General features: G+C 47.1%; 1 protein-coding gene across 1 annotated transcript in view; it reads left to right on the top strand.

The window, feature by feature from the left end:
* The window catches only part of DPP6 (dipeptidyl peptidase like 6), a 426206-nt gene that overhangs the window by 320221 nt on the left and 82080 nt on the right, over positions 1-23905 (top strand). The window contains exon 7 of the mRNA XM_033098964.1: positions 3189-3270. Within this exon, the coding sequence (XP_032954855.1) occupies positions 3189-3270 (82 nt within the window). The remainder of the gene's footprint in view (positions 1-3188; positions 3271-23905) is intronic.

Below are 23905 nucleotides of genomic sequence, written 5' to 3'. Positions count from 1 at the left end.
TGGCATGGATTCTTTAAAAATAAATGAATAAATAAAAAGGAAGATACAGAAAAATGAGGGAAGCACACTAAACAACACCAAAATAAATAAATACTTTCATGCATTCCCATTCTCTTTCTCTCTCTCTCTCTCTCTCACACACACACACACACACACACACACACGCATCTGCACCTGAGCGTTTCAGAATAGACCAGTGCACGATGGAAAGTCACTTGATGACAGTCAACCTGGCCGTGGGCTTAGGCAGAGGGCACTGTGAGCTCCATGAGCAAAGGCGGCATCTGGACCGTCTTCTCTAATGGAAGAACGTGCTCCACAAGGAAGCACAGTGAGAAGCTGGCAGATAAAACGCTCGCTGGTCTCTCTCAGGGTCTTTCTACTTTGCTCCTTAAGTCAGTCGAGAATGTTTTTCCCTTTGACCAAAGCAGGAGATTAATTTTTAAATTAAGCGATGTGTGACACGGAGACTTTCCGTTCTGATCACAAACTACAGTGAGTACTGCTGCCGAGTGCCATCCAATGGAGAGGCAGGGATCTTCAATACGGGAAGCGGTGCATCAAACCTTAGTAACCGTGTGTGACAAGTTTCACCTTGTTCGGTGCAGTCAGTCAGGTGTGAGCTACGGTTGAGAGAAGGTGTTTTTTAAAGTGTGCGGCAAATCATCCTCCATCATGACAACGCTCCGTGTCACACATCGCTTCTAGTATACGGCAATTTCTGTCAAATAAAAACATTACGGTATGTCCTCCTCATCCACCTTAGTCACCGGATCTGGCACCCTGCGACTCCTGCGACTCTTCCCCAAAGTCACAATGATTCAGGACATCAAAGCAGCCACAACAGCACAACTAAAGACGCTAACGAAAGAGGACTTCCAGAACTGCTTCAGAAAGTGGCAAGAATGATGGGATAAGTGTGTTCAAAGCGAGGGGGAGTATTTTGAGGGGGATTAATGGCAATGTGTCTTTCACTGTAATAAATTTTTTTAAACATTCACTGTATTGTTTGATCACACCTCGTACATGTATATCTTCCTATTCTCTTCTTATGTGAGGGATCTCATACAACAGACACTGTGTTGGTCTTTGCATAACTCCACCATGGAAATCACTACATATCCGTTTATAGAGACTTCTGTTCATTTTTTACAGCTGTATCCTGCTTCACTGTATGGGTTCAGCCACATATTGTTTCTAATATTTTGTCATTACAAAGTCTGCAATGAATTCTATCTTCTGCATGTGCATTTTTGTATCATTGGAGGTGTATCTTCTAGGAAGCAGTCTGGGTGAAAAGTTAAGTGTGTGTTTTATCAGGTATCACCAAGTTTCCCTCTGAAAGGATTGTACCAATTTGCATCCTCGCCAGCAAAGCACGAGATCGCCTGTTTCCCCACAGCCTCTCCATGATGTTATACTTTTCTTTCCTTTTTACTTTTAGCCAGTTTTATAGCTGAGAATGACTCAGTATAGTTTCAATTTGCAGTTCCCTAAGTTTGCATGCGTTTGAGTACTTTTCCATATGTTCAAGGGCTATTTTGTGTGTATGAATTGTCTGTTCGTGTCTTTTTTCATAGTTCTATCATTTTGGAGTCTTTTGTAACCTTAATTTCAGAGTTCTTCATATGGTAGAGATATTAGCCATTTGCCTATAGTTTGTGTAGTGGGAGTATTTTCTCCCAGTTCCTCAGTTGTCTTTTGGTTGTGATGTTTCTGTCGTGCACATTTTTGAAAATGTTTATGTAGTCAGATTTATTACTGATTGATTTTATTGCTTCTGGATTTTGAGTTGTCCTTAGAAAGCCTTTCCCTACACAAGGTTGAAGAGGAAATCACCCATGTGTGTGAAAACACTTTGTTACGTTCAAGAAAGGTAGGGTTTGTTGAAGTTCATTTGCAACCTGGAAGTTGAGACTCCCGCTCTTACTCTTCTGACGTCCTGGGGCTCGGCCTCCCCGTCTGACCCTGTTGTCACTGTCAACCTTACGTGGCTCTTTATCACCCCATCTTTACGTCCCCCTCGTTTCTCCAGACCTAGGGGCACCAACTAAAACTACCTGGGGCATTGCAGGCTGACTGCTCACCTTCCCCAGTGCTTTTTATTCTGAAATGTATTCCATTTGTCCTGGTAGGATTATTAAGCAATTACTTTAGAACTTTCTACCGATTCAAGCCGAATCAGCACGTCCTTACCCACTTCACCTCCCTTCCCTTCTTGCCTTACCTCCTTTATTCAAGCAGCTCCGAAAATGGAGTGTCTTCCTTTTCCAAAGACCATGCAACCATAGTCTTCCTATAGATGGATGGACATGTGCCTAGCTGTGTCTCTAGCATAAGAAACATTGTAGCCACGCGATACGGTGCTCACCTGACGGAGTCTGGCCCATTCAGCAGAGCACAGGTACCATCCTTCACCGGCAGTAGCACCACCCAAAAGAAATATGAAGCTCAGCCTTTCCTGCACATTGTAGACCGTGGTAGCTACAGAATATACTGAAATATTTCATACTGGTAAAAGTGTTAGAGTTTTTAAGTTTTTCCATTATGGTTTTGTTTATTATGACCTTTAAATACATAGGCAAGATTTTGTTGGCGTGGTATTTTGCATATAGTAAATGGAAAATGTAAGTGATGTTTGAAAGGGAAACAATCTTTCTCTTAATCTCTCCCTCCTCTCCCCACTTTCTCCTTCCTTCCTTCCCTCCCTCCCTCTTTCTGAAGAGCTGAATCTATCAGCACAAGACAAAGGATGGTACCCGTCCTTGAGGCCACTGGTTTTGGAAGGTCAGAATGACCTGGCTTTATGCTCAGAAAAGTACCAATCTGGCAGGAAAGCCAAAGATGGAAACATAAGTTGTGGAGATCTCCTGCTGCATAGCTTTGCATTTCAATTTTCAGTTTTGACTGTTCTGGGTATATTTTTTAAAAGCTGATCTATAAACTTCTCTGCACACTCTTTCTTGCTGAATATTTACTATTTGGGTTAAGCAGCGATGGACCGATTTCAGCTTCACATAAATTACATACATCTGGAGAAATCTAGTGGAGGCTGAATGAGACAGAGGATTTAATAACACAAGCTCCTGAAACTGAGGCAATGAAAGAAGGGAGGGAGGTACTGCTGGGAGATAAAACTGTAGCCTCTTAATGTCTTGTTTTCCACCATTTTGCTTTTATTTCCACAGGGATCCTCAAAGTCTAGACCCCCCAGAAGTCAGCAATGCCAAGCTTCAGTACGCGGGATGGGGCCCGAAGGGTCAGCAGCTGGTAAGCAGCACGTCACAGCACTGACTGTGTTTGAATGTGACGGACGACGTTGGCGTTTTATAGACTTGACGCTGTCTGACTGCTCAGTCTCCGCATGTGTGTGTGTGTCTGCATGTGTGTGCATGTGCCACATGCGTGAGAGAGAGAGAGAGACAGAGACAGAAGAATCACATCTGGGGTAAGTACACCAGGGTGTCTGCACATGTAAAGCATCCCCATTCCTTTTTGATAGAGAATCCTCTTAAAACCTGAACGGCATGCGCTTTGATCTCCAGGACGTTTATCCTCACACTGGTCCCGACCTGCAGCTGTGTGCCCAGGTCGCAGATTTACCGTGAGCTACAGGTGGCAATTCTCAGAATTGTGGAGTCACGGAGCCTGGTTTCCTTTGTTTTGCCTTTGGGACACTGGCGCTTTTCTTTGGAGGGTTAATGAAGAAGAAAAACTTGCTGGTCATTATGGAGTTCAGCCCCCTGCATGTAGCATCTCCCTGCAGACCTCCCCACAGCTTGCGTGACCCTCTCAGCTTTACATCACACGTCTTCCCAGGTTCCTACTCAAATTGGCAAAACTAAGAGATTCGGAGACACTGGGAGGGGCAGGAAGGGCCTAGTGAGAGGTCTCTGAGCAAGTGGTTAGAGATGCGGGTTCTGCCCCCGGGGTGTCTCCTGACCAGCCGACGGGAGCAGCTCATGCAGGTCAGGCTGCCGGCAGCTGGCCCAGCTACGACGCGAAAGCTCTGGGTAAGAGGATCCCCCAGGCTTGTTCCAGCGCCAGCACTGCACTTGTCTAAAACCAGGTGATACTTGTCAGTTCTGTTTTGCTTTATCTCAAGAGGTCGCATCACCTCTTTGCCGAAAGACCCCACAGCCTGGAGATCCGGTGTCTGGCTGTGGGCAAGTCACCACGTTCTTCTGCATCTTTAAGCTGATTAACTAAAGCTGCATTTTAGAGGCTCTTTTTTCCTAAAATTGCACAGAAACGATCATTTTTGTAAGCTTGGGGTGAGATTTATTGTGTAGGCTGTCTAGTGTCTTAGAAATTAAAATCGCCTTCTTTTCCCCAACAGAATCGTTATATTTTCTTGGTTGCGTAGTAGTTCCATTGCCTTCCACTGATTTAAAGAAACAGGAGTACAGAGGCCACAAACTCCCTTAGCTATCACTGAGGTGTCCCTTACGCTGCACATTTCGTAATGAGAGGTTTTGAAAAGCACATTAAATTGATCAAAATCAGACTGTGGCAGAAGGCCAGGAGGACGTTGTCAGCTGACTTGGCAGAGGGACGCCAATCCGTCAGCTCAGGCACAACGATGAGATAAGATCCATCTTTCCTCAAAAGCTCTCACTCTCCCACAAGGAAAAAGTGCGGTTTCGTAGGAGATAGTAGAAGACCTGAGTGTTCAAGACTCAAGTGACTGAATCTCTCATAGTCAACTTGAAATGTCTCTGAAAGTCGGTTCCTGAGAAGCAGTCTTTCCCGTGTCCATTCAGTCATTCTGTGAATGTGACGCTGAGCCTCCGTGGGGGCCGTCCCTGCTTTCCACGGACCCACCACAGCACAGCTTCACCCCCAGCCTGCTCCCACCACGCGGGGACGAGCATGGGTCTGGGCCACCTCTCTGAGTGGCTGTTGTCCCTTCCAGTCCTCAAGAAAAAGGCATCGTGAGCTAACCACTGGCCAAGCTCTCTCCTCCAGACCTGCTGCCTCTTCCTATGTCTCCCCATGGTCCCCATGAAGCTTCGAGGCTCACACCTCACCACCAGCACATGGGAGGGGCCAGCTTGTCTGACTTCAGCCTGCCTCCTCGAAAGGGCTTGCAACTTACAGAAAAATGCACCCCACAACTGCACAAGGAGGAGGTGTATGTGTGTGCGTGCACACACTTCAGAATTACTTCTAGTGGGCAGAGGAGGGCGGGGTGATTACAGAGCTTACCGTATTTGATCTCTTAGAGAAGAACCAGCCCCCATCCCGCCCGTAACCCTCTGGGACTCCCATCTCTCACCGTGCGAACGCCTGTCGCACGTGATTTCTTGTTTCAAGCTGGTGTGTCTGCCCTCAGTTAGGCGGGCTCTAGTCTAAGCTTCCATCATGTCTGTCTTTGTATTTCGAGTGTCCAGAGCTCAGTCAGTATTTGTTGAGACCCAAAATGAATGTATGAACGGATTAATCAATTAACTAATTGGTTGATGTGCTTGTGGTCCTCAGCCGTGTGCGCTAAAATACTTGGATGGAGGCCAATAGCTGGCATCCGTGTCCATGCTGAGGACGTCACTACCGGCAAGGGACGTCCGACTTCCTTTCTCCTTCAAGGAAGTGAGCGTTGGTGAAGTAGTACGTGCTAATATTTGGGCGTAGTACCAACGTGCTGATGTGCTTGTGGGATTTTGGAGTTTTTACAGTTTTCCGGGTGTTGAGGTTTTTGCTGTGCTTTCTTGTTCTACATATAGTAGCACTATGACTCGTCGCCGAGCGCACGTCCTGATGGGGGAGCAGCGTCAGCAAGGGGGCAGGTGGCAAGTGTTTTAGGCTGCGAGGCCCAGCGCCCCCACTGCACTGTTATAAAGACAAGGCAGCCGTAGGCCGCACAGAAGCAGATGGGACAGAAGTTCCGGTAAAGCCCTGTTTGCAAAGGCAGGTCTCTGGCCCACAGGCTGTGCTATCTGACCCTTGTTCGAGGGGACCCCCTGCTCCATGTGTGTCCCCAGCCGGGAAGCCTGATCCCCCCTCCCCACCGCGAGCAGTGCCCTGCTGGCTCTCTCAGCGAAGCAAACCCACCATCCACGAGCCAGCCTTGCAGACGCTCACAGGTCCCTCGTTACCATTTTGTTTCAAAAAGTAAAGCTTGCTCCCCAGAGGACGTCGACTCTAATCACGATGAGTGACACCCAAATGGGGAGGCCTCCTTGGCAGCAGAGACCTCAGCCGCAGTGACAGCGCACGAGGGGCTGGCGAGCACCGTCCCCTCCTGGTGGGCAGCGATCCCAGTGGTACCTGGGGCCGCGAACCCCACAAATGACAGGAAGAGGGTGCCAGTACCGGGAGTGGGTCACCGGCGCTCTCTCCTCGGCCTGGATGTGGCCTCCAAGCCGTGGCTCTTACTGTTCAGAGGAAATGTTGTCAGAGCTTCCGATCACATAAACACAGCCGGGCTGGCCATGCATTGCTAGAGGACAGAGAGGAACTTGAACGTGGGGAGGCCTCCTTTCTGCTGAAAATTCGCTTCTGCGATGATGCCACTCTGTGGTGGTAGTTGTTCACTACGGATAACCAGGTCGTTTCCAGAATCTGACGTTAATCTGCTGAGCCTAGAAATGGGAAAAGGGATTTGGCTGGATGACTCAGTGAGAAAATACATGCAAAATGTTAAACGTGAGTCTGTCCCCTGCTGTCCCTTCTTGTCCCTCTTCATGTGGTCAGTGTGTACAGCAGTTTCCACTGAAAACACACTATTTCAACATTTAGGTTGAAATGGAGAAGGTACATCCTTCTCCATTTATCCGCAGATGAGCTCTGCCTAAGTCGAAAACTTTTCTGAGTCTCTTTCTTTGCTCTTTTCTTGAAGCCCTGCCTGCCATCTGTGCTTGTCCACTTATGTAGGGTTTTGTGTCTGCTAACGTAGAACTTTGATTAAATTGTCTGTTTAGAACTATCCTTCCGTTTTCTTACTTGTTGTCTCTGCTAGAGACATGTAATGAAAACACACAAAGGCTGAGGGCCGCTGCGGTGGCCTGCGTTGTGCCACGACAAACAGCTGGAGGTCAGGTTCCCATGCCAGCGCGGGGCACTCATGTGACACTGCAGCACAACAAGGATTTTCCTTTGGAACCGAGAACCAGGGACATTTTTGCCAATGCGACCGCCCAGCAGTAGACAACATGAAGGATTCAAGGCTGGCGTCTGGGCTGCCACACTCGGAGCTCAGCAACAAGAAGGGGTCTCTCTCGGGTTGGCTTGGTACCGTGACGGTGGTGAAGGAACAGCTTGAAAGGGGTACTGACTACGTGTGCTGGGGCGTCTTCTGTACAGAGACAGCTTCAGAGTGTGAGCCACGGAGACCAAGCCCAGTAGTTGGCGGGGAATCTGCTGGAGCTGGAGCTGTCCTGGGGGGACCGTGGGAAGGTACAAGGACAGACACCCCAGGGGAAGAAAGGAGGCAGGCTCACAGGCTGTGCTTTCCCAGTTAGAAGTGGAAGCCGACGTACAGTCTCCCGGGACACGAAAGCGGTGGTATGGAGACAAGAGAATAAAATCAAGTACGTTTACCAAAATGGAGTGATTTCGGATGTTTTCAAGAATTGCCTTAATTTCATGGCTTCTTAGGCCCTGGGATACGTTTCCAGGGAAAGTCGTGAGTCATGGAGAGAATAGCGTACTGAGGGTGGCCAAGGAATCTGTGTTCGATTGCAGACAGCAGCTCTCCCGATGACGTCTCAGGGAGGGCAAACTGGGCTTTCAGACAGTGGCCCACTCCTGGAGCTGTCGGGGGGACAGGTGTGCCGCGGCCGATCCGCCACCAAAGGTGAAGGCAAGTCCTTCAGCGCACGGACCATGCGACGTGCACTGTTCACTCGCTTGTTTCCGGTTTCACTAAATTCCTCTGGGAGGCTTCTGTGTTCTAGACCCTTGCCCCATTCCGGAGAGGGAGGGGACAGCATGCTTCTTTCCTACTGACGTCGGCTTCTAAGAGAGGCGTCTGTGGCGGCATTTTGTAGCTGGCAGCGGCTGCGCTGGCTGTGTGATGGATGCCCTGCCCTCCTGCCGGGCCCCCTCAGCGTGCTCCCCACTCCCTCCTCCTGCAGTGTGTCCACTCGGCCCACGCTCTGTGTTCCACCGACACCCGGGGCTAGGAGTTAACGTGTGTGCGCATCTTGTTTTTCCCCAAGACTCTTGGTTCCTCCGTCGGTGATAAAACGATGGCCCCTGGCACTACACACACCCAGTTGTCCCTCCTCTCTCCAGTTGCTCCCTCGGTGTTGTTCCCGTCAGACCAGTTCAGCTGTCAGCTCCCCACCAAGACCTTGAAGTCTGATCTCCTGCAAAGCACATCACCCGGGCCAGGACCTCTGGTGGTTGGCGGTTGGCGGTCCTTCCCGAGCAGAAGTGGGGCGAGCTGCCTGTCCGAGGTCCCAAGGGCGTCATTGCTCACCCAGTTCTGAGTAACGGAGGGCAGGGAGCATGTTATCCGCATTGACAAATCCAGCAAGGGGAGAAAGATGGATTTTTTTCTTCCCAGCAAAAGGAGATTATTTCATGAAATGTCGCATACACGGAGAGGACCAGACTGAAGTGACACCCCATTAATAACTTATAAAAGCCTCTAACCAGTTTGGGTTAATTTGGTATTCATTGTAAAAACATTCATCATGGACCCTGAAGTCCGTGATAGTCGCCAAGAAATGAATCACGGGGATGGAAATCGCCGTACGTATCCTCAAATAACGGACGGGCCCGGGTGCTGACTTACTAGCTCGCCAAGGGTACCCACCACACCGAGCGCTACGTGTCATCACTTCCTGGCTCTGCAGGACTCGATGGCTTCCCTCTTCACTTGCACTCACGTAAATAAGCTGAGCTTGTGGTAACTTGACTGGATGGGCCGCTGTACGGAGACGCTCCCACATACGGAGGGAGAAGAGTCAGGGAGGGACCCTTTGGGCCTTTCTCTTTCAACCAGTGCTCTGAGCGTGCGGGGAATTCCAGCCACAAAAGCCGCTTCCTGAGCCTGCAGTTAGAGCGGAAGCGAGGGAAACGACGTCAACGCAAAGCTGGGGTTCAGGGGAGACTTTTTTTTTTAATTTTTTTAAATTATTATTTTTTTAAATACTTTTTTTAATTTTCCAATTACAATTGACCTGCTATATCAGTGGAGATTTTTTAAAACTCTTGTCACGCTGTAGGAATGAAAGGGAGGTGCACGGGAGAAAATTCATTCTGAAGACAATGTGGAAATACGTTGAGTCATAAAGACATTCCTACACTTTAACACAGAAACCCCTCTTAAAGAGAACCCAAAACGATGTAAACACAGACACCGGCCCCACTAATCTCTATGCTAATAATGTTGAGGCTGGAAATACCCTGAGTGTAGATGGGAGAGCAGTTTGTCACGTTTGGTACGTTGACAGGACGCATGATTGTGCAGCGATTAAAACAGTAGGAGCCTGTATGCACACGGAAGCTGCATTGTCTGTGAAAGCATAGTAGGACTACAGCAAGCTGCTTAGTATGTGTTTGCACACATGGAAAGGGCGTCGCTTTGGCCTGGCCAGACTATGGGCATTTTACCTGCTTCTAAAAGTTTCTTTGATGCTGCAACATTGCATATTCATTAAAATTAAAAAGAAAAGGAAATTTCTCGTTAGCTGTGACCTCTGGGAATTCTGCTTCGTAAAAGCCACTGACGGGTGACGTGCGGTGCTTTTGGGGGCGTGAGCAGCCTGGTCCTCGGGGATGATGGCACCTTTCATGCCGCTCGTTTCTAACACCGTGCGATGTGGTCTTTCTCCCCGTCTGTGCTTCCAGCCTGTAAGAGGCACTGTCCAAAACGCATTTGTAAGCCAAGCAAAGTGGAGAAAATGGTGGGCTTAGGGCTGGCCGACCTGTGCACGCAGATCTGTAAGGAGAAACCAGGTTGTCTTCATTCTCAAGAGAGTCCCTGGTGGCTTGAGATGGAAGCAATGTATTGTCTTTTAGGGGAATCTAATTCAGGAGGGTGCCCACATCAGCCTGGCAGTATTAGCTTGGAGACTCTCAGGATAACCCATCAGGTAGAATTTAGAAGCAGGACCAGAGTTCTGCATTAAGAAAGACCCTTTAATGATAGGTCCCTTAGATACTGTAACAAGGCGATTATAAGTGAAAACAACCTTTATAGACGTTAAGATAGGGGTGGAGGCCACAGTTGCATCGCAGCCCTGGGCCATCCCATCTCTCCCATTACGTGGAGAGAACAGGCTCTGGACACGAAGATTTTTCCAGGAGCCTTGGGGTGATCTACACTGTGTGTGCTGCTCAGAGCTCTCCTCAGTGCCCGTAAGGGGCTTTGATAGGCTGTTTTCTGTGTTCCTCCCGTTTGGGTGGAGGGAACAGCTCTTTATCATAACTCCTAAAGTGGTTCACCCGTGGAAAATATCAGAGTAATGGTTTTACCTCCTCGTCTGTGCAGAATAGCCGTGACTTTTTCTTCCTCTAAACTGCTATGCTGTTGTCAGTCCCATTTACTGTAGCAGTTAACCGTAGGCTTCTTCATTTTATCATTCAACTATTTCCCTTCGGAGTGGCTTTATTTCCCAGACCCAATGCAGTCTGCTCCAGGAAACAGGATGTTTCGTTGCATGTTGATCTTTCCCGGCCTGTTGCTCTGTACTAATTACAGGGTGTCAATTTGTTAAATGAATGATACCCAGAAGGGTGAGTAGAATTAAGTGTCAGATTTATGGGTATGAGGTCCAAAATTCATGGAGACTGCGAAAACTTGATGTTATCACCTAGAAAATTTAAGGCTTAACAACTTGCCTGATGCTTAATTAACTCAGCAATTCAGAGCATGAGCAACACCCTGGAACAAATTCTAGGTTTTTGAGTCAGACATTTTTTCCTTAAGGTATTTGTTACGCCGTGAAAGTTCTCAAAACAAAGATGTGAGTTTTCACTGTTCACCCTTGAGGGGAATAACAGGCTCTGGCCTGAGCATTTGACTGAAGGGTCAGAATACAGCTCACAGGAATTTCAGAGGATAAAACACACCCATTCCTGCCCCACGCAGACCGCACAGGTGACTCTGTTGGGTCTAAGTCAGAGAGAACAGTAGGACCTCACTAGTGTGTGTTCCTCGCTCGTCCTCCCCTTATTGTGTCTGACTGGTAACAATGCAGACAGGTAGTTACCAACCGAAAGGTGTTGCTCCCTTGAAACAAGATGCTTTCAGGAACTTTTGGAAACATGTTAGCAACGTCTAAGTCAGTTGTTTGCAAGCGATTCCTCCTGACTTTTCTACTAAACAGGCTTCACAGTTTCCTCCTTTGTAGCATTTTGTGAGCCTTTACCGACTTTTACACATCAGTTATAAATACTGGGAAGTCGTAGTACTGCCCCTTTTAAACAGCCCTGCGTCATCCAGGTGGCTTTCTGCTCTTGGACCCGGTTACTCCCACAGTCCATGAGGTTTCATTTTACCCATCTGTCTCCCGGGGGTCACGGGTGCCTACTCCTGACAGAGCGCTGATACACGCGGGCATAGCCAATCGATGAGTCAGTTCAAACAACAAACTCAGTTTTATTCATTTTAGACAGTGTTTACGTTTATGTACATCATGGCTAGTTCAAAATCTAGTTCAGCTATTTCCACTTATAACGAACAATTAGCAAATTAGTGAATTGATTTTTCTGTTTGTTCTTCAATTTGGAAATCTTTCTCATTTACCTGAATGGTTTTAGGTTTTACCTTACTGGGCTCGATGGCCATGAACAGCTGGAATTATGTGTTAATTCCCTCGGTGGGGCCTGATTCCAGGGTATGATCACACACACAGTGAGCCATGTTGAAGCCAGCACTCGTTCCCGGCGTTGCCCACGGAGGTGCCATCTGAGCCTCCAGCCCAGACCAGTCCTACATCCTGTCCCGTGTGTGCAGTGCCTGCTGCGCACCCCACCCAGGCTTCTCAGCAGCTCCCAGACTCAGCTTCTCCATAAGCTGGACTCACTATGCTCCCGCCAAACCTTCCGCGGCTCGCCTTGCAAGGAGCCACTGTTCATGACAGGCCCCCCCACGCGCGAAACCGGGCAGCCTTGGCTTCTCTGCCTTCCTCATCCCCAGCTTGTTCCGTCAACAGGTCCTGTGACTCCTACTGTCCTGGTGCCATTAAAACCCACCCGGTTCTCTCCGTTCCCCCCCTCACCTCACGCCTGGATTCCTGTACAGCTGCCTGCTGGGCACCCTCCCTGAATCTACCCGGGGTCCAGAATGTTCTTTCTGCAACTGCGGGATCTTGCCAGCTTTCCTATGTAAAGCCCTCTTACCCATGCACTGCCTTTAGGATAAAGCCCAGACTCCTTTAGCCTTCCCGAGAGGCTGGTCCTGTCGTCTCTAGCCACCCACCCCTCCCAGGCTGACAGCCGGTCATAATGAACTACAGCCGGTTCTCAAACGTCCTCGGCCCTCTGTCACCTCAACGCCTCTGTACTTTCTGTCCCTTCATCCAGAACACACCCAATCGCAGCCCTCCCCAACACCACCCTCCGGTGCCTGGTGAAAGCCACCTCGCCTTCAGACTCCCCCTGAGTCCTCCCTGCCTTCTGGAAGTTTCCGCAGACCCTCCCCCTCAGCCAGGACTCTGTGGAGACCCTTCCGCCTCGTCCCCCACCACTGCGCCCTCACCGCCATCACCGCCGTCCTCACGCTGTGACGTCTGCCCTGTTTACTTCCTCTTCCTCACCAGCAGGCTGTCATCCCCGTAAGGACCCTCTCCTGTTCACTGATGTACTCTCAGCCCCGTATTGAATGCTTGAGTATGAGTCAGCCCTGAGTGAAGATCAAAGGCTGAAAGAGGCTCTCGATCAAGCTAGGCATATTCTTTACCCCAGGGGACAATCGGGTACCTTGTCTGACATAAGTGTAAACCCCAGGCTCATTTGTCATATTTTCCCATATTGTCACCTTTTACAGAAGTCAGCTTCCTTTCGGCCATCACTAGTGACATACGTCTCTTAAATCTTAACCTTTCCAGACTCCAAATGAGCCGTGATTACCCATCACATCAAGTTCAAGCTCAGGCTCAACGAAATTCCAGTAAACTGGCAGATTTCTTAAAAAATTATAATTGCACGTACATGTATTTAGTTAATTAACCTAATTTTCTCCATAGCCATACAGCTCCTACTTTTTTAATTAGCTGAGAAATATGAATATTTAATGGAACTCGAGTTATTGAAATGTCCTCTGGAGTCACCGCTCTCTGTTTCCCATAAATGTAATCACCCCGAGACAGGGTTCATGGTGGACGCCCTCGTGGATTCTGCCTTTTAAATTTCCTGTGTCGCTGCATTACAAAATCAGTTGACTCCAAAATCTTCCTACCAGAAGGCACAGAATAATAAAAGCATAAGTGAATCCTTCAATGGAAAAGTGAGCTGTCTAATCCAGACAGAGGCAGCATAAAGGAGTCTTGCTGTAGCACATCTCATTGCTATGGACCTTGAGCCGACGCCACACATCCCTGCGGAATCATATCTGAACAGGAAACTATGTCACAACAAAGCCAGCCTGTGAGGCAGCTGGCAGACCTGCTCCTCACCTCCTGGGTCATAAATAATTGTGCCCGCGCATTTGTAACTTCCCGGTGAGGTCGCAGAGTCTGTAAACCCTTTCCTCCAATACCCTAAAAGCATGGCTGGCCAAGGGTTCCACCGCCTGGCACACACTTAGTAAAACAAGGGTTATGGTGGCAGAGGACCGTTGAGACAAGTAGTGGTTTTTAATGCAGTGACACTAACGTTCAAAAGTTAGTGTCAGCGGTTCGGGTGTATTTGGACCAGGGCATTGGTATATTATAAACCCCCCGTGTGCTTCTCATGGGCCCCGAGACTTGAGCACCGTGGGGTTGGATGCTGGCGGCAGGGTGGGGGTGGGATGGGCTCGTCCAATAACTTTGAAGGGTCATGGTCACCGTTCCAACGTCAGGACACAGCGAGGAATCTGTGAGGTTCTGTTTGTCGTCCCCAGGCCTGGAACGAAGGACTGGTTCCCACACGCAATCGCCCATCATCAGAACATTCCCTGGTGAAAGGGTCACGTCCTGAGGCCGTTGTTTCCGGTTGGACCAGGGGGCCTCCCGCTGGCGCGGGCTGCACCACCGCTGTCCTTGGTCCTGGTCGAGCAGCTCAGGTCGAAATTAAGACCAGGATGTCACGCGGTCGTTTTGTCTTCTCTTGCCCACGTGGGCAGAGGTTCTATGCGATAGCAATCATTTTTTGTGTGAATTGTCTCCAATCAAACCTGTCAATAACGACGTATACGACAAAGACAGCCTGAACTAACGAAGCACTGGATTTTGGACAGAGTTGTCACCACATGGCCATGTCACTTGGGAAATAACAAATAACAAAGCAGCTTTTATTCACGGCTCCCGGTGCGCTCATCACCAAGCCAGGCATTTCTCATAGACTGTCTTTTTTTCGTTTACCATGTCGCCATCCAGCAGTGAGAAAGCTGAAGTTCAGAAAATGGAAGTGATTTGCCCAAGTTCATGCACTAGTGGTGGCTTCAGAACTGAACCCCAAGTCCTGACATCGCCTGCTGCTCTGCCTGCTCTGAGCTGTGTCTCAGGGCCCAATGTCCTCCGTCAAAGCCACAGTGACTTGTCTCAAGGCAGACGAGTTCACGTCTATGAAAAGTCTTTGAAAATATTTTAAATGCCCTGCAAATACGAAGTGTCACTACTGTGAGTATTTGTATTCAAGGCCACCCACAAGGACCTTTTTTTCATTTTGTTTTGCCACATCTAGAAACTGGCTGTTTTCCTGATACAACCTCTGGTGTAATGAATCTAACACCCTTATCTTCCTCCCTCCCGGCATCCTGAAGGGACATGAAACATTGACCTAACCGGCATTTCCATCTGAGTTTTCTGCAGCTTCCACAAATGAGCTGCCGGAGCCTAGATAAGACTCTCAACCCCGAGCAGAGCAAAATGTTCCTCCTGCGAGGTCTGTCTGGGCCATCAGTCCAGCACCGCGTACACACACTGGACTGATGCACAGGGCCCTTTTACAGCGGGTTAGACAAAGAAAATCTGAATGTCTCCTTCCCCGGGGCTGACCTCAACATTTTTTTCAGTTTTCTGCATTTAAGTGTTTTTTGTTTCAGACGCAGTTTATATGTTAATGAAACACTTTAGAAAGACAAAAGAATATGTATGAAGTATGAAGAATAGTAAAAGGAACAGGCACACCCCCCTCCACTGGGCACAGAACACAGGACGTGACGAGGATGGCCACAGCCCTCAGCCCGCCCCATCCGACCCCGTCCCCTGCCAGGCAAAAGCGCCGCTCAGACTTTGCTTCGTGGGTCTCAGCCGCTTTTCAAACAGTTGCACCCCTTACTTACCGCGAGCTAGCATACCGTTGCCGTATGTCGTGTACACGCGGTTGTTTGGCTTTGCACTCAGCATCGTCTGCAATATTGGTGCAAAGGAGGCAATGCAGCTGCAGTGCTCTCTGTTCCAGTCCTGTGGCGGCCCATTATATACGAATATATATATACATTTATAAAACTTCTGTTCACCTAGACTTCAGATGGGTCTTCACGTTAACTGTTCTGTAATTTAGTTGTGATTTGAGTGGGTTCATGGAAGGAAGCGGGCACAGTGGTGGTCTACTCCGCCCTCTTGGATCTCCTAGTCTCTCTCATTTTACAGCTGGTCTTTTCACTCTCGTTTTGCTGTACTGTGGTAGGGATAGATGATAATGCCATTATTTATTTATGGTTTGCATTTTGTATGTCTTTTTAAAGAAATTCCTCCATACCCCGAGGACATGAAGCTATTCTCTAACGTTTTTATAATTTCATCTTTCACAATTATGTCTTTGATCTGCCTGAAACAGATCTTGGGGAAAGGCGTGAAGCATACTTAACGCTTATTTTTTCATCGGACTAACCAGTGGTCCCAAAACCGTTTATTGAAAACGTCCCCCATTCTTTACCAGTCTTCAGGGCTGCTCGGTCCTTTGTCACCTTTTCGTGTATGTGTGGGTTTGGCGTCAGCGCCTCATTATGTCCCACTGGTCTTTTGTCTGTCGGTGCAACAGAAACACACGTTTTTAATTCCTATGGCTTTATAATAGTCGTGCCATGACGCCTATTATGCAGTAGGTATTATTATGTCTGTCGTACACACCTAGTTCCCTGGCCACGTTCCCAAGGAAAATCTTGGCTGTCTTTGGCACTTGCATGTGTGTGTGTGTGTGTGTGTGTGTACGTACACATATGCGTGTGCAAATACAGACAGACACAGAGTTTAAAATAAGCTTGTTCCGTCCTTTTAAAAGCACTTTTGGGATATTAGTTGTAATTGCATAATTTATACATCAGCTAAGGGAGAGTTTATGAATTTCAGGTATTGAAGTTTCTAATACATGGTCTAGTTGACAGTTTATGTTTTCAAAATATGTCTTTCACTCAAGTCTTACAATCTTCTTCATAAACTTATTGCAAATGTCTTGTTCAAATTTATTCCTAGGTATTGGATAACTTTGGAACTATTTAATCTGTTTCATTTTTTTTTCAGTATAATTTTTCTAATTATATTTGCTGCTGAATAGACTTGCACGTGACTTTTTTTTTTTGCAATTGACTTTGTACATTGATTTTGTATCCAGCAAACTTGCTTAAACTCATTTAATGGTAATAATTTATCGATGGTTTCTTTTGGAATGTGGATTTAGACAGTCATATTATCTCCAAATGATGACCAATTTATTGACTTCGTCCTCTTGCGTCTCACAGTCTCTGCTCCTTTTTCCCGTCTTACCAGACTCCCTGAGTGGAACGTTAATTGCGGGAGTCCAATCCTTGTCCTGTGTCTCTTCATGAAAAAAGCACTTTCCTGCTTCACCCGTGAGAGCAGGTGCTGTGGGCTTGTTTGCTAGCTGTCCCCCATCAGTTTCAAGAACGTCACTTCTGTTTCTAGTTTATTCTGAAGTTGTTTGTTTCTTTGTTTTGTTTGGTTGTTGCAGTTGTGGTTTCTGTTCTATTTTTCTTTATCTTGAGTGGATTTTGGATTTGGTGTGTCTTATGGAGAAGAAGATGGAGAAGACCAAGTGGTTTTTCTGCTTTGTCACTGAGGTATATTGTATCGGTCAACAGACAACCAGCCTTATGTTACTAGGATCAGTCCAATTGGTGATGATGTGTTTTCTGTGTGTACATATATGTCTTGCTACTTTTTTTTGAACTAATACTTTTTTAAGATTGTTTTTCATCTATGTTCATGAGTAAAATCGATCTACTGATGTGGTAAATTACATGATTGAATTCAACTTAAATCACTTCATTAACATGGCACTTAACCAGGGACAAACACAAACGGTATAGACTTGTATGACTCACGGTGCCAAGTAGAGCTTAGCAATTAACTTCAACAACGCTACAAAGCCCTTCTAATTTAAAAGCAATAATATCAATTGACCGTGCTGGTGCTGTGATTACAGCAGCAACAGTTTCTGAGCAAGTCCTTTTATTTTCCATGCTTGTCACCCTGTGCCATGCTGTGACTCAATGTCCCACGATGTTTCTAACTGACCTACTCAGAAGCATCCTCTGGAATAACACAGCATGATATTATTGTCACTTTGCTTGGCAGGAATGTGTCATTTACATTGTCAAGTGCACTTTTGTTCTCGCCACACTGGCCCACGGCCACTAAAGCAGCACCACGTGACACCAGTGCTCTTGTCAACATAAACTCAGGAAATTATGTAATGGGACTCGGTTAGTAATCTAGCATATTTCATATTCATTGTATTAAGATTTGCATCAAAATGAACATGTGAAAATGAAGCATCTCTTAAATGAACACCTGTCCTCAGATCCTAGGTTATTGTCACTCAGTTTGGGAGATATCCATCTAGAATTTTTTTCCCAGAAGGAACTATCAGTAAAGTTTGTTGGGCTGCTGTCACCCTTCCGGTAGGAACAGCACAGACGATAAATATATGAACAGAACCTCCATGGATAGCTCTGTTTTTCCACACGGAGCTCTCCCAGCCGAGGGAAGAGGGGAAAAGGTCCTGCCAGCTGGGACCCTGTCCCATCAGGGTGTGAACCGGAGCCTGGCGTCACCCCCACACGTGCCCTACAGAAGGTCCTCTGGTTAGTTCCCCCTAATGGCCGCCACCGTTGTACTGATTCTTACCTCATTTGCAAAGAGTGAAAGTGTTGAGGACGGAGAAAAATGCCTGGTTGCATTGCCTCTGATTTCTTCCCTGTTCTGGGAATGGTCGCAAGCCTCATTCATTCCACAGTATTTGAGCATCTTCTGTAAGCCAGGCAACCCCTGCCGTAAGGGCCGCCAGCTCAATAACTGTTCCCAGTGGCTCCACCATCCTGCGTTGTTGGTTTTTAGTTCAAAAATACGCCCTCTTTTTTACGCAGGATGGATTGCTTTCTGAGGACCACCTGTGACAAGAAGCTTTAAAGTGTTCTGAGGCCACTCCAAGGCTTTCCTGAGATTGCTCTCGTGCACGTTATCCAGGCAACCTTCCCTGAGGTTATGGAGAAAAGTGCTGCGTGTCCGGTGCGGGGTCTGGATGCAACTGTAGAAGTTACTAAGAGAGGAGAGTAGGCAGGAAGAGGGAAGGACGTAGGAAAGAAATTATTCCGTTTTCAATTCTTTCAGATTTTGGCTTACAGAAGAGGAGAAAGTCTGACAGCTCCTAACACCTGCTAATCTCCCTTTTCAACAAAGAGAGCTTAAGCTTCAGGCCCAGACTTTAAAACAGACCTGGGTGGAATTACTGATACTGTTTTGTTTTGTCTGTGCTCGTTTCATGCCTGCCACCTCTTCCCTGCTAAGGATTCTAGAGTTCCACTTACACTAGTGATGCAAATTTCCCCTTATAAATGAACTTGATTCCATCAAAAGGGAATTGATTGGGAAAAATAAATAACGTACCCGTGATACTCAAAACTTGCAGCAAATCCTCAGGTGGTTGGTGTTGACCAGCCTTTGGGAAACTCCTATAGTGAAGACATCCAGGGTTCAGAGTCAGCCCAAGTGCAATGGAAACCTGGCACTGCCACTCACAGGACTGTGTGACTCTATGACCCCTGAGCCTCAGTTTCCCCATCTGTAAATAGGGCAGGAAAACCACGCGGTGAAGCTGTAAAGGCTTCTGGCACAACCCCTTACGTGATGCACCAAGTGTTGATTCCCTTCCTTGGCCACTGATGTAGAAGCAGAACTCTAATAGTATCTTGACTCTGGGCCAAGTTAATTTTTGCTCAAATGGTGAGAACATTACAAAATGGAAAAACATAGACTTAGGAGCCAAGACAACCCTGTTAGCTTTCCTGACCTTGAAACTTGAGTCATTTCCCTCATCCGTACCATGGGAATGACTGAGAGTCCTATTTTGCATGATTATTGGGAGAATCCCAGGTAATAGGTATAATTAAATCACGTCGTCGGGATTGTGTAAAGTATGTAGTAGGTACTCAATGAATAATGGCGATTTGTCACAGTCCAGACTTGGGAATTGCCACCGTTCCCTTCTTTGTGCAGTCGCTGCCTTTTCCTTTTAGGTTGTCTCTTCATGGGCATCCAACATTTCCCAGTGTTTGGAGGGAAATCTAATACATGCCTGGGGTGAAGAAGCCCCAAGACGCTTCGGGTCATTCCCAGGGCTTTGAGAATTTGGGTTTCCCGACCATAGTTTATGTGATTCAGATGGAGATGCAGATTCTAAACAGAGATGCACCCACCTCATTCATTCAAGTTTCAGGGTGTTGAAAGCATGTCTACTCACCTTCCTTTTCTCTGGGTGGTACTTTCTCTGGATAACTGTGATCTCTCATTGTTTTCCTACTCATGGTTTCATTCTGCCTTTCAAGAGGTCTCTTTTAAGGACTAAAGGTGATAATCTAGCTCCTCTAAGAGGAGTTTTCGTAAGACAATAGCCTCTAAATTTAATGTGAATTGTTGTGTAGCTGTTACATTGTGATGGTGACATCATGCTGGTTCCCACAGAGGGAAAGGGAGTGCCGAGTGGCCGGGAAGGAAGACCCTCGCTGAGGTCTCCTCCAAGACACATTTCTATAACCCTAAATGATATTAGGCAGCATGAACGTCTCCTGATATTCTAAGGAGTTTGAAATTTTGCTTCATGAATTAACATTTTAATTTTGCGAAAAATTTGGAGTGCACTGATTTTTGCAGAAGTACTAATTACCAAGCTCGGAGCAGGAGCTTGACTGCATGTTAAAATATTTCATCACATGCTCCCAGCTGAGCTCAGCCGAGCCAGTGTCCAGATGGCTGAGCGGCCCCTGGCCCGCACGGCTCACAGAGTTGGGGGCCTCGTCTGAACCCGGCAGAGCGCTGGGGTCCAACAGTCCACACTCCCAAAGCGGCCACTCCCACACCTGTCTTTAGGAGAAGTCTGTCCCTCAGTGTAAAAACCTGATGTGGGACATCAGGTAGCAGGAGTCTCCTGGCAACCCCTCCTCCCCCACCTCCAGGTACCGAGCTCCGTGTCATGTGACATGTCACAGTCATGGGGCTCCTTGGGAGCCTAGAAGGCTCTGGAAGGTTCTAGCTAAGTCTGAGCAAAATCAGAGGGACTCTCCTGAAACTCCCTCCCGGATGTCAAAGTAACAGGTTTGCGCACACACGTGTGAAGGCTCATGTGTGGCTTTTGTGCATTGTGGAGTAGAGGAAGTGAGAAAGGCAGCTGGTCCCCTCAGGAGATGGGCGGACTGGGGCCCTGCACAACAGATAGGAAAGTGTTAATGTGGACTCTGAATGTGGACTGAATGTGTGCGTCCCCCAAAATTTATTAACCGTTTTCCTGTTGGACATCGAAACATGTCACAATCGATTCGGTAGAATGCCTTTGGCCCTAAAATGTTTCTGATGTGAAACTACTGAGTCAAAAACCAGGAACATGTTTTTTTCAAGGCTCTTGACACATACTTACAGATTGTTTTCCTCATGCTTAATCATTCATTCTGATTGCATATTCACCAGCACCAGGCTTTATCAGTTAAAAACAAAAAAATCTAATTCTATCATTAAAAAAGTTTTGCTAGTATAATTCAATTGCATAGTTGTTTAAATCAGCATAAATTTAATTACATCCCACAGTTGATTAAATTAACATGCGTTTAATAGTAAAACTATTATTTTCCATAAATGAATACCCACGATTTCTTTCTTGTGAATTATCTGGTTTTATTCTTGGTCCAAGACGATCTTGGATTGTGTAAATAACAAAAGAAAAGATCGCTGAGGGGGAAACGGAGAGGTAGCAGCAATCGTCTTTGAGTGCTTCACAGTTTAACCGGCAACCAGTCCTGGCTGTACCACTGCAGATGTCCCATGGACATAAATGCCAAACACTGGGGACCTCTGAGCCGCACCTTCTGTAATCCCCCTGCCCGCCCTCTGGGGAGCTGCTGATGAACAGTAACAAGTGGCAGAGATACAGAGCCACAGGAAATAGAGGCTCCAAAGACCTGCAGTAGTCTACAGACTAGATAATGAGCCCCTGTTGGCTGGAGAGAAGGTTTGCTGTTTTCACATCACCTTGGAGAACAGAGTTCTGAGACCAGTCACCCCAGGAGCACGCGAGGGAAAGCGTCTGAAAGAGATGGCTCGTGTTGTCTCGGAAGCGTGTTTGTGACTTCAATACACCTTTAAACCAAACACTGTAACACTTCAAGGACCTGGCACGAGTCAGGTGATTGAACCAGGAAAACGTGCGCGGTGTGTCACTGGTAGCGTTTCCGCCTTGCAGGCTTCCAGACGCCATCTCTGTTTGGACCACGTACAGAGAGGCCCAGAGACTTACCGGGGGCGGGGTGGGCGGGGAATGGAGTTTTCCATCACCTTAGGAAGATATTGGAAAATTCATTCACTGCTTTGGAGTCAGAAGACTGCTTTTGGCAACCGATGAGGCTTGAATTTAACCGCAATATAAAAAGATTTGTCGGGTGAGAGAGTGCCTCAGACGCTTTTCTCCCAGTCAATAAATTTGTCAGAAAGGCCCAGCGGCCCAGCCATTCTTACCAGTAGATGTGCTCAAAATTAGTGTTTATTATTTGAACCTGGAAGAAGCCACGGGGACTAACCCCGGGGTGCTCTAAGTTCAGTATGCGTCAGACTCACCGGGAAGCCTTGCTGAGACACAGCGGGCCTGGGGGGAGCCGGGAAGGAGCATTCCTAGTGAGCTCCCTGGCCCTGCCAATGCTGCAGACCCTGGCGCATCCTCTGAGAATCGCTCGCGCCATGGGGGAAACAATATGCTTTTCTAATCCCACCTCTTACTAGCCAGTGGTGTGACCTTGGGTCAAAGCTTAACTTTTCTAAGCCTGCATCTCGTTTCTATAAAATAGGGGTAACACCTTCCTTTTCAAGGTGTCTGGCTAATCAGAGGCCATAGATCACAGGCTCTAGTCCATGACCAGGGGCCAAATCGTGGCTCTGGAACTTATGAGGTGCGTCATCGTGGGAAATGTGATCTTTCTGAGCCCTAGTCTTGCTACCCCTAAAATGGGGACAATAATTCATAATCATACGTATCTCCCAGTATCAAGTAAAGTATCACATGAAAGTGTTTAGACCAACCAATGTTGGGCCAACAGTAAATACCATGTAAGTGTAAAATAAAAACAGATACATACAAAGCATCTGTGAATACACACGTGCTAGTGAGCCCTCGACAAATAGTAATTATTTCTGCAGCCGTTGGTATGAGTCCATTAATCAGGAACAGGACACTGAAATGATGCATACGAGTTGTGCCACGTGTATGCAGAGCAATGGAAGAAAAGTGAAAAACTCAGCCACTCACCCCAATATCTGATCTCGCCAGGGCCCAGCACCCCAGACTTCCTACCATCCCTGAGCTTGGCGTTGCATAACCACAGACAAAACGGTAACTCCCATCATCTTTTATTCGGATGTCTTGACTGGATGTCAGAAGGGAAATGTAGACCATCGTCACAGCAAACACACGCTTCCTTACAACTTTTTTCCTTTTCGTTTCCTTCCATTCAAAATAAAGCCAAGGTGAAAACGGATTTAATATCTATCATAGCATATTTTACTTAAAATATTAATTGGCGACCGCCTGATGTGATTCAGAAATTTACTTATAGGCTTAGAATGCATAAAAGAAGTTAAAGTTTTGTAATACAGCTTACCCTTCGGCAAACTCATAAGAACAGCTACTGAAATTAAATCAGGATGTATTGTGTCTGGACGTTATCCATCTCATTTCTGGTTGGAGTGAATTCTTTAGGCTCCATGAGGCCTGAGCAGAAAACGGGTACTTGATACTGCTTTTACGTCCATCCTTCTGTGAGAACAATTTAGGGAAATGGCTTTTTTTTTTTTTTTCATTTTCAATGAAAAAAAAAAAAATGTCAGTATTGTCACCATTTCCTGTACCGTGCAAATTGCCCTCTCTCAATGGTCTCTGAAATGATACTGACAATATTTTCTCTAGAGTTTCTTTTTTTAAAATTGTTGTGAGAGCGGTGCTTAGTCCACGTAGCTCATTTTCCATACATGTCGGGCATTTGCAAAATACGCGTATGACAGCACCATGTGCTAAAGTACCTGTGGGGTATGAGGCTGGGGGACGGAAAGCGCAGGACGGAAGTGATGAGTGCCTCAGAGAACACAGATGTTCTGTCGGCTGATTTGTACTGTAAGAGTCTCAGGAGACGTAAGACTTTCCCGGGCCACTGGCTCATACATTTGGTTACACATCGGCATCTCCTGGGGTGTATCTAAAATTTTGGATCCCGGGGTCTCACCCCTCGACACTGACCATGGGGCTAGGCTGACGGCCTGGGCAGTAGGAATTTTTAAAGCTCCCAGATCATTGTAACATGCGTCAGAACTCAGGA

Source organism: Rhinolophus ferrumequinum, chromosome 26 (assembly GCF_004115265.2).
Source record: "Rhinolophus ferrumequinum isolate MPI-CBG mRhiFer1 chromosome 26, mRhiFer1_v1.p, whole genome shotgun sequence".
Lineage (NCBI taxonomy): Eukaryota > Metazoa > Chordata > Mammalia > Chiroptera > Rhinolophidae > Rhinolophus > Rhinolophus ferrumequinum.
The sequence above is the reverse complement of the archived record's forward strand: the minus strand, read 5'-3'. Positions and strand labels throughout refer to the sequence as shown.